Source organism: Onychomys torridus, chromosome 11 (assembly GCF_903995425.1).
Source record: "Onychomys torridus chromosome 11, mOncTor1.1, whole genome shotgun sequence".
Classification (NCBI taxonomy): Eukaryota; Metazoa; Chordata; class Mammalia; order Rodentia; family Cricetidae; genus Onychomys; species Onychomys torridus.
This window is the reverse complement of record NC_050453.1, coordinates 37127520-37137693: the sequence shown is the minus strand read 5'-3', so window position 1 is coordinate 37137693 and position 10174 is coordinate 37127520. Positions and strand designations below refer to the sequence as shown.

Sequence of the window (10174 nt, the reverse complement as noted above, 5' to 3'; positions counted from 1 at the left end):
AGGAACTGGCTATATAGATCATGCTGGCCTCAAATTTACAGGGATTCACCTATCTCTGCCTTCTGAGTGATGGGATTAAAGGCATTTGTCACCAGGTTAGTTTATTTTTACATTTGCTTGAGACAGGGTCTCACTATATAGCTCTGGCTGACATGAATGTTTGATTTTCTTGCCTCTGTCTCCTGGGTCTTGGGATTACAGGTGTGTGCCCAGCTGGCTTGGTCTTAATTGGACATTCTCTTTGGATTTGCTTAGGATCAGTTAACACCAGATCATTAGTAACAGTTTACTTTTATCATAATTAATCCTGTGTGAGAAAATTAGTAGCAAGGTATTCGGATGCAGACATCTAAGATTCACCTACGCATTTTGGGCTTCCTTCTTACAGAGAACCCCAGAACTACTACTGAAATGTTGTCAAACATGGATTTTGTGGTTTTGTTTTTCAAGACAGGGTTTCTCTGTGTAGCCCTGGCTGTCCTAGAACTCACTCTGTAGACTCAGGCTGGCCACGACCACCGGCTGCCAATTTAAGTCTCCCGGGCACATGCCTGTAGTCCCAGCACCCAGGAAATAGAGTCAGGAAGATCCCATGTTCTAGGTCTGCCTGCTCAACACAGTTGAGTTCCAGGCTAGCGAGGGCTACATAGTGAGACCCTGTCTCAAAAAAAAGGTTAATCTGGGGTAATCAAATCATTTTCCTCATGCTTCCTTTTGGCTTTCCAGCACCAAGGACCGGCTCCCCGTGGTCTAGCTTTAGAAGCAGGGTGGGGCTGCCGGTTCCCGGTGCGGGCAGACTGAACTCGGCCCGCTGGGTCGCCCGGTCGCCGGGGGCGCGTCCTCGGACGCCTTTCCGCTCTCCCTCCGGGCTCTTCCTGCCACGCGCTGACCACGCCCCTCGCGGCTTTCTGCCGGTCATGGCGTCGCGGCTGTGTGCACGGCACCTCCCTCCGGTGTGGCTCTGCAGGTGCAAGCCCGACTCTTCCCCGGAGCCCCCCAGCACCGGCCCCCGGGTACGCCGGAGAAAACCAGCCCCCCTTTTTCCTTCGTTGCAGGCGAGCCGCGCAGGCCCAAGGCCGGCACTACCGCGCCGCACTCTGCGCCGAGTTGAAGCATCCCCTGATCACTGAAGAGGTGGCCTCCCGCCCTGTCGGGCCACAAGAGGTAGGGTGACAGGCCGGACTCCCGATGACTCCACGTATGGTACAAAACCATTGGCTATCTCGGCCAGGCACTAGATGGCTTCCTGCTGCAGTCAAGATCCTAGTTCCCAAGCATAGGGGGGACCCGGAGACTGGTGCACACCCACTCTGGGCTGGAAGGTCAAGCCCTTTCATGGTTCACAGAAAGGCCACAAGTGACAAGGAAGCAGTCTCTCAAAATTCACGTATAGGCCCCTTTCGAAAGCTCCAGAGCAGTTGCCTTAGAAACAGCATCTGATTTATGTGCGACTTTACATAACAATACAGATAAAAGACCCTTATTCTTTGCTTAGCCCCTCTTCAGTGTCAGTATTAAATTCTCTGTCCTTCCCTCTCTCCCAAACTCCAGTGAATACATGCCTGGACCCCTCTGCCGTCCTGCAATAATTTGGGATGGGATTCTTTTCCTGTTGAGGCTCTTACCCAGATATGTGAAAGTCACCTTGGCTTTGCCTAGTGACCACCACGGTGACAGTATATGACAAATACATAATGCAGAATGAGAACTAGAAACAGGGGGGAGTAGGCAAGTGTCTTCACGTTAGCGCAGATGGGAGACAGAGATGCAGCTGCAGCCCTAAAGGTCACCAAAATGGAGCCGGTGGTTAAAATGGATTATTTGGAAGAGCATGTGTCAGCAACCACTCTGCTTCTCCGGATTCATGTGCCCAGAGCTCATCTTGAATCATTCCTTTCTGGGGGAACTGGTGCTTCTTTGAACACACCATGTAATTCAGGCTGACCTTGAACTCAAGATCTTCTTGCATCAGCCTCCAGAGTGCAGAAATGCCTCAATACTCTCAGCTAAATGATTCTTAAGATCAGAAAGGAGTGGCTTCAGGATGTGGGAGTACTGTCTGCTGGTCAATAACTACTCCCATTTTCGAAGGCTGAGGGTTGGGCACCTTAGCTCTGCTACATTGTATTGTAAGGAGTTAGCTTGTGATAGCTGTGTTTATGTTATTTTTATTTGTCCTTAAAACCCTGGAGTTTGAAATGGACCCTGGCAGGTGGCACCTGCCTAAAGAATTGAGAAATGCTGCAGGCAGTGGTAGAGCACACCTTTAATCCCAGCACTTGGGAGGCAGAGGTAGGTGGATCTCTGTGAGTTCAAGCCAGCCTGGTATACAGAGTGAGTTCCGGGACAGCCAGGGTTGTTGCAAAGAGAAACCCTGTCTTGAAAACCAAAAAGAATAGAGAAATGGATGATTTTTGTAGATAAAAAATGGCTTCTAACCATCCCACCACCACTATACTAAACTTAAACAAATGAATATCATTGGTTTGGAATTCCAACTGCCATCTTCCGGGATTCCAACTCCTGTTGAGATGTGTTCTCTAGTGAGAACCAGAGTCATGTGGGCCTGTTCAGACAGACTGCTGACCCTTGACTTCCTGGCTTTCTCCTATCTTTAATGCTTTATGTTGAGTTATAATTCAATACATATGAGCTGGGCATAGTAGTTCAGGTTTATAATTCTGAGAAGATTTCAAGTTTGAAGCCAGCCTGGGCTACAGCATGAGATTCTGACTGAATGACAAGACCATGTATGGCTTCCTGATTATTTAGTTGGTGCCTTCTCTACTGAACTTTTAGGTCCACAAAGGCTGACACATCTGTGCATTCTGCTGTCTGATGCTCTGGCTCCTTGTTCAGTACCTGGTCTATGGTTGTCATTCATTCAGGGACCCTTTTTGGATTAATTATTATCAAATGAACTTTGTCTCTGTTACGTTGTTCTGTGTGTCCTTTGCAGGTCAGAGTTGATGTTCACTTCTGCGGCATTAACTTTGCTGATATTCTGGTCTGTCGGGGTCAGTATCAGGAAAGACCCCCTCTCCCCTTTACACCTGGTGAGTATGGGGGACCACAAGACACCCCAGGAAAAGAAGATTCAGAGGTTTTTCAGAGCCCCGTGTGTTGTCTCAGACACTCCTGCCCGCCCTCTGCCGGCCTTGACCAGTGAGGTGTCCGTTCTGGATGCCACCATCACTATAGAGTCACCCCCTCCTGGCCCTCCCCCTACAGGCGTATTATACTCAATATTGTGTCCCCCGCTTAGCATTGTGCTGGCTTACACATGACACTCAGTAGTCTAGTTAGATTTCCCGTGGCTGTGATAAAGCCCTGGCCAAAACCAACTTGGGGAGGAAAGGGTTATTTGGCTTACACTTTCGATGCCAAGGGAAGTCAGGGCAGGATCCGAAGCAGAAACCTTCAGAGCAGAAACGAAGGAGGATTGCTGCTTGCTCTTAGGTGCGTGTTCATCGATCCTTCTTATATTTCCCTGGCCCATCTGCCCAGAGGTGGGACCACTCACCGTGGGCTGGACTCTTCCACATCAATTAGCAGTCAAGAAAATGGCCCACAGACATGCCTATAGACTGAGGCAGTTCCCTAATTGAGACTCCCTCAGAGACTTCTGGACTCTGTCATGTTGACAGCAGCAGCTAGCTGAGGACACTAGCTAACTGCTTTTAAATGGATACATGGGCAACTGTTTACACATTGTTGTGTTCACCAGAATTCTATTCTGTTAACCCTAGCTGCTCCTTTGCCTTCTTGGTGTTGCCTTGGTTTTATTTTTCCGCTGAGGGATCACAAACATGCTTGCAGCTAAGACCTGTACCCTCCTCTGCCCAAGCCCAAAGGAACTAATGCTGAAGGTTCAAAAGGAAGAAGAGGAAGGAAAAAAATTTAGACGTGTCTTAGCAGCCCGCTCTCTGATTTCCATTATGCTCTGTCTGGTTACTTTTAGACCTTTAATACATGGATAAATAACTTATTTTTGTTGTTGGACTTTACTTAAGGAGATCTAACTGGAGCTTAGTGTGTTTGTAGCAATGCATATTCTATATAATAGTGATTCCATGATTGAGACACAACTGTTATGTTTGGGGTTTTTGGATGTGTCTTAATGCCAGGAACCATTTCCTTCTGTTAGTATTTGCTGAAAGTATAGACAAGAGGAAGATGTCACAATTAAGTTATTCCCCTGGCAGAAAAAATAGGAAATGCATCGCTGTTAGTTTCAGAAATTTCAGAAGTGGCCAGGCAGTAGTGGTGCCTGCCTTTAATCTCAAACTTCGGGAGGTGGATCTCTGTGAGTTCAAGGCCATCCTGGCCTACAGAGTGAGGACATCGAGGGCTACACAGAGAAACTCTGTCTCAAAACAAACAAACAAACAAACAAAAAATCAACCAACCAACCAAAAAAACCCCCACAACAAACAAAAACCCCAAACAACAAACAAACAAAAACCCAAATAAATAAAGAAATTTCAGAGGTGGATGGAGAAAGGGCAGATGACACTAATTCCTCCTATTGAGCTGAGTACTGTCTGAGTAAACATAGATCATGTATGTCTCTGAGGACTTCCTTGTAGTTCAGCAAAGGAGACATGGCAGCAGATAAATAAAATTCGATGATCATTGTAGTTGGGGTTGTGTAGGAACCCAATGGCCCAGGGATCAGGGTCAAAAGTACCTGTGTACACATGCTTTTGTGTATTCTTGAAATGATCTAGGTCAAGAGCAGGACAGCCATAACTTAGTGTTGTGACCATGACACCTTATGCGCATTGTCCTGTGCTCTGAGTTAAAACAATGGGCATTCCACACTTTGTCGCTCCCAAGAGCAGATGAGGTGCACCCTCTTGATCTGAGTTGTGCTGTCTCCAGGATGCTGGGCTTCAAAGGTAACCTAATCTTTAAATGTTCCAGGAATAGAGTTTTCAGGGGCTGTCCTGGAGACAGGAACAGACGTCAGCACTGTGAAAAAGGTAAATTGGATAAAACCCCAGAATGTGTGTGTGTGTGGCTGCGAAAGATGTACGACTTTCATTTGTGCCCAGAAGGTCTTGCTTCTCCTGGCCTTTGCCATGTGACCAAGGAAACTCAAGACAGAAGGGAAAGAATGAATTCTGAATGAAGAGGTGGGGGACTTGGTGGAAGTTTCTGGCTTCATTAAACTATTATTCTGACTATAAGACAAATACTTGGTCTTCAGTTACTGAAAGAATAAAGGACTTCTTTTTGATAAAGGATTTTTAAGTTTGAGTCTCAAGTGAACGCACTCACAAGGATTCTAATCCCTGCCAAGGTTTCCTTCCCCAGCTCCCTGTTCTGGAAAATGTGCTCATGTTGCCTTGGGAGCCTGGTAGCAGTAGTGAGAGAACTCTGAACAGATGCTACGGCCAAGCTGTGTCTTAGGGGTCAGAGAAGTGTGTCTTGGAATGCAAGGCCATGCCTTTGAACGCACGATCTTTCCCCTTCAGGGAGATCGAGTTATTGGAGTGAGTAACTTCAATGCTATGGCTGAAGAGTGTATCACCGACCAGAAGGTATGTCTACCTCTCAGCACTGGTGGACACATTGATTTCTTCTTTTCCTCTGTTCTTTCTAGTTTCTGTGTCTCTTCCTCACACTGCCCTCCTTATATATTATATCCTTATGTTATATCTTCTAGCGAAGCAGTTTTTTTTTTTTTTTTTTTTTTTTTTCAAGTGCTAAACTTCTGTATTGGTGTGACAGCCCTTACACAGAGTTGTTTGTATAGAGGGTTTTTTGTTTTGTTTTTGTTTTTTTCCAGTGCCTGAGCAACTGGCTGGTCATTCACTTGGATCCTATTTAGTGATTTGTAGTTGAAAAACTGGTTTGGCGCATTGAGTTGGATATCATGGGTCTGTTTTCTTATAAAGTTTATGGAAGTGGTCTGCACTGGGAACAGAGCCAGCCAGGGTAGGTAGCCCTGGATGGGGTGAGCAGGGTGTGGATGGTGCCCCCTAGTGGGGCCATGTTATAAGGCTCCCATCCGACTTCACTAAGGTACAATTTACACAACACACAATTCATCCGTGACCCCTACAGTAACCTGGAGTCTGTTCTCCCTCAATTGGCTCCTTTTTTGAGCAGATGCCAGCCTTAGGGGTTTGAAGTCTGACACACCTGAGTCCTAAACTCACCCGGGCCTGCTTGGTCCTGATCTGTACTCCTTAGTAGGTGATGATAGACACGTGTTTCCCATTGCAAATTACTCACCCAGTCAAATCATGTTTATTGAGCAGCCTCTGTAGCCAGGTACGTATGTCTGCCAACAACAGCTGTTATTTCTTTGTGCAGACCCTGTGGCGGGTTCCAGAAAACGTCTCTCTCCAAGATGCTGCAGTCCTTCCAGTGTCTTACGGCACAGCTATTTTGGCTCTGGAGCATCGGGCCGGCACCCAGCCCGGGTGAGGACTATGTAGGAGGCAGAGGGCTCGGTGCTACCTTTTTCTGATATTAGAAATACCTGGAAGGACGTTGCCTGAAGCCTGGCCTGGGGGTGCACTTGGCGTTCCTAGCATTGGGGAAGAGAGGCAGGAGGATCAGGAACCCAAGGCCGTCCTCGCTGCAGAGAGAGTGTGAGCTGGTGTGAGCCACATGAGACCCTGGTTCAGAGCCCGAACTAAACCCTAAACAAGACAGCGTTATCCCTCCTCTCCTCCCCCCACCTCCCCCCACCTCCCCCCTCTTCTTCTCCTCCCCCACTGTTTCTCTTCAGCTCAAGTTCCTTTAAGTTGAGGAAAGGCAAAGGAGAGGTGATCTCTTGATACTGGGGACTGGCTGTGGGCCATCTTTTTGCCTCAGCATGGAAGAACTTGGAGTCTGAATTAGGAAAGGCAGTTCTCTTGAACCTGACCCTTCTGGGGATCACTTCATGGGAGTACTTCAAGTTTACAGAGTGGTTTATTTTATTTTATTTTTGAGACAGGGTCTTGCTATGTAGACCAGGCTGGCCAGGGATAACTTATATAGCCCAGGTTAGCTTCAAATTCAAGGGGTTCACTCTCAGCCTTCTGAGTGCTGGGATCATAGGCCTCTACCTCCTTCCTAGGCGGAAGTTGGTTTATTTAAACTCACTTCCTGTGTGAGGCTTGTGGTTTATGTTTCTGTGAGGCTTGGTTGGTTATGCCAAGTAGGATATTTTATTTTACTATTTATTTATTTATATTTTGTTTTCAAGACAAAGTTTCTTTGTGTTACTCTGGCTATCTTGGAATTCATTCTGTAGCGCAGGCTGGCCTTGAACTCACGGAGATCTGCCTGCCTCTGCCTCCTGAATGCTGGGATTAAAGTTGTGTGCCAGCACTGCCTAGTTATGGATATTCTAAACTTAAAAGTTCAGAAATCTTCCCTGTACTTGGGAAACTGGCTCTCAATCTGTTCAGAGAGCTGGCCTTCAGGGTTGCTGGTAGTAGCTTCAGTTGAACAGTGGCTGTTCCATGACCACCACCTTCTAGAATCAGGCAGTGTTTAGTTGAGAGTAGCTACTGGATGACATTTCTGAAGCACGAAGTAGTATGGCTGCTCAGAGGAACAGTTGCTACTGCTGTGAGAGAGAGAGAGGCTATCCAGAGAGACTGAGAGATCTTTTTCCTGGGAAGTCTTCAGAACTGGACAGAGTGAGCATTGATCCTGAAGTCATGTGCGTATACCAGCCCTCAAGGCTGGAGGATAGATTTACATGAAGGTTTGAAGGAAAGGGTCTCTAACACTCTTGCTTTAAACTGCTCTCGTCTGTGTCTCTGGAGTCTTACCAGGGTGAGCTCTGAAGGTTGCTGCAGTAATGTTCATCTTCCCTTGGCACAGAGAGACTGTTTTAGTGACAGCAGCCGCTGGAGCCACAGGCCTTGCAGTGATAGATGTGGCGACAAATGTTCTCCGGGCCAAGGTATGTGCATGTTAGAGTCTCCATTAAAAATTAACTCCAGTGCTTAGGCATAACATATACTAATTCACTTATCAAGTATCATGGAAGGGCACCGGGGACAGACAGTACTTAGTGTACAGTCTTACCATCTGGGCGCTTTCCCTGCTAGGGAGACCTAGCAGTGTACCACTTGGCCCTTCAGGTACTGGAACCTGGCAAGGGCTGCCTCCCACCATGGTCTCTGCAGATGCTCTTTTCTGTACCTGCAGTGCCCCAAACTGCCTCCCTCTTACTCAGATTCAATCTCATGTCACCTTTTCAGGGCAGTATGTCTGTCCTCAGGCTAGGTCAGTCCTTCCTCTCTACTATTTCTGTATGATCTTGTACTACCCTATGCTTCTCTTTCTCAGTACCTACCTCGCCGTGTGATGGCTCCGTATTTGGGCCATTGTGGGTCAACATCTTCCCTTCTCCTGGACTGTAATCCTCATGAAGGCAAGGGAAATGTCTGCATGGTTCATGACTAGTCTCAGCAGCTATCATGGTACCTGGAACATAGTATATACTCAAGAGCTATTTCCTGAGTCAAGTAATGAAGGAATGAATAATTGAATGGAAGATGGGCCAAGTCTCCACAGTGGCCTCTCTGGGGCTGCAGGGGCCAGAGAAAGAATTCTATGAGGAAATAGACATTTCAGATGACCTCTGAAGGACTGGTTGAGATCAGTTGAACAGAAGAAGGGGAGGGTAGGTTAAAGCCATTTTAGTGGTGGGACAACATGGTTGAAGACCAAGAAGAAGGAAGAAGCACCGTGCATGCAGGGAATGGCCAGTGGTATCTCAGGACTGCAGTGGAATGGGGAGAGGTGATACTAGTCAGGCATGGTGGGATCACAAGGGCCTTTTTCATAGCTGAAATATTTAAATGTTTTTTGGAGACTATTGGGGGGGTTATGGAGAATTTAAAGTAGGAAAATGACATTATTATCTTCACTTTTAGTTTTGTTTTGTTTGAGGCAAGACCTTGCTGTGTGGTCTAGACTGGCTTCCAGCTGGGGTTCTCCTGCTTTGCTGGAATTGCAGGCCCTCACTACCACTCCCTGCAGTGCATTTGCATTTCAAGTTCACTATGGTGGCTGTGGGTATGAGGGGTGGAGGTAAGGTCAGAGGTATGGAGACAGAGGGGCAGGTGTGTTGTCTAGGCTAGAGGTTATGATACCTGGACCAAGGCAGTTGAGATCACTGAAGTGGGAAAAAAATAGAGATTTCAAAGTCCAGAGAGCGTCCTACCAGTCACAGGAAGACTTTAAATGTATTGCGGGGAGGTTCACATCCCAGCTCTGCTTCCAGCTTAAGACCATCCGTTGCCTCATTTGTAAGATGTTGCTTCCCTAGAGCTGCTGGGAATATTGAGAGGCTATGTGCATCATGCCTATCAGAAGTATGGTGTGTCAGTACGTTTCTTTAATGAGTCTTGTTATTGTTAGACATTGAGTGGGAAGAGAGAAGCCAAGTTAACTTTTGGAATTGCTATTTATTGAGACGGAGAGCGCAGGAGGAAATGGAGAGCTGTTTTGGCCATTTTGAGTGCAAGGTTCCTCTGCCTCATGGGGCTGGGATGGTGAGCCCGAGCCTAGAAACAGAAGTTGATGGTGTTTGGTGCCTCGGGTGGCATCTCTCCTTTCTCACCTCGGTTTCCTTGTGAAAAGAGATGTGAGGTCTGAGAACAACCTTAGGGATTCGGAGGTTGCTTGTGGAATATTAGCACATTTCATATTATCAGGAAGGGCTTTTAGCTCTCCTAGGGGGAAAGATCATGTCTGTTTATTTATATAAATAAATTTATACTATTTATTTAGTTCTAAGAGAGTCAATAGGAAAATTTGCTTCAATTCAGATGTTAAAATTCACCTGAGCTCTGTTTTCTTTTGGAGCAGAAAGTACTTTAAAATATAAGTAAATGAAAACAAAAGTGAAGAATGTTTCCATGTACCCTAGCTGGCAGAGGTCATTTGATCACACTTTGTATCCACAGTGTTGCACACCCCTTCCAGAGTGCCTCCGAAGCAATTATCTTACCTTGATCCTCACTCTACCCCTGGGAAATGAGCTCTCTAAGTGTTTATTATCTCTACCTCACAGATCAAGAAAGGGAAGCACCAAGAGAGAAACTCATTTACTGTAGGCCTCACAGAGACCTGGCGACAATTTGTACATGGGACCAGGTACCTGGTCCTAGTCTGGTGTCTGCTCACCATGGCCCTGTGTGGGAATAGCCCT

The 10174-nt window shown here is 46.7% G+C and overlaps 1 protein-coding gene across 3 annotated transcripts in view; it reads left to right on the top strand.

Annotated features, from left to right (window-relative positions):
* The first annotated feature begins 895 nt into the window (after positions 1 to 895).
* The window catches only part of LOC118593457 (quinone oxidoreductase-like protein 2), a 45641-nt gene continuing 36362 nt past the window's right edge, over positions 896 to 10174 (top strand). For 2 of the 3 annotated variants that reach the window (XM_036202940.1, XM_036202942.1), the window contains exons 1-7: positions 908 to 967; positions 1056 to 1164; positions 2960 to 3056; positions 4927 to 4985; positions 5481 to 5546; positions 6325 to 6434; positions 7834 to 7915. In XM_036202940.1, coding sequence (XP_036058833.1) covers positions 918 to 967; positions 1056 to 1164; positions 2960 to 3056; positions 4927 to 4985; positions 5481 to 5546; positions 6325 to 6434; positions 7834 to 7915 — 573 coding nt within the window. In that variant the 5' untranslated portion in view covers positions 908 to 917. Of the gene's footprint in view, positions 968 to 1055; positions 1165 to 2959; positions 3057 to 4926; positions 4986 to 5480; positions 5547 to 6324; positions 6435 to 7833; positions 7916 to 10174 lie in introns of all 3 variants that reach the window. The other variant, XM_036202941.1, reaches the window with a different exon arrangement.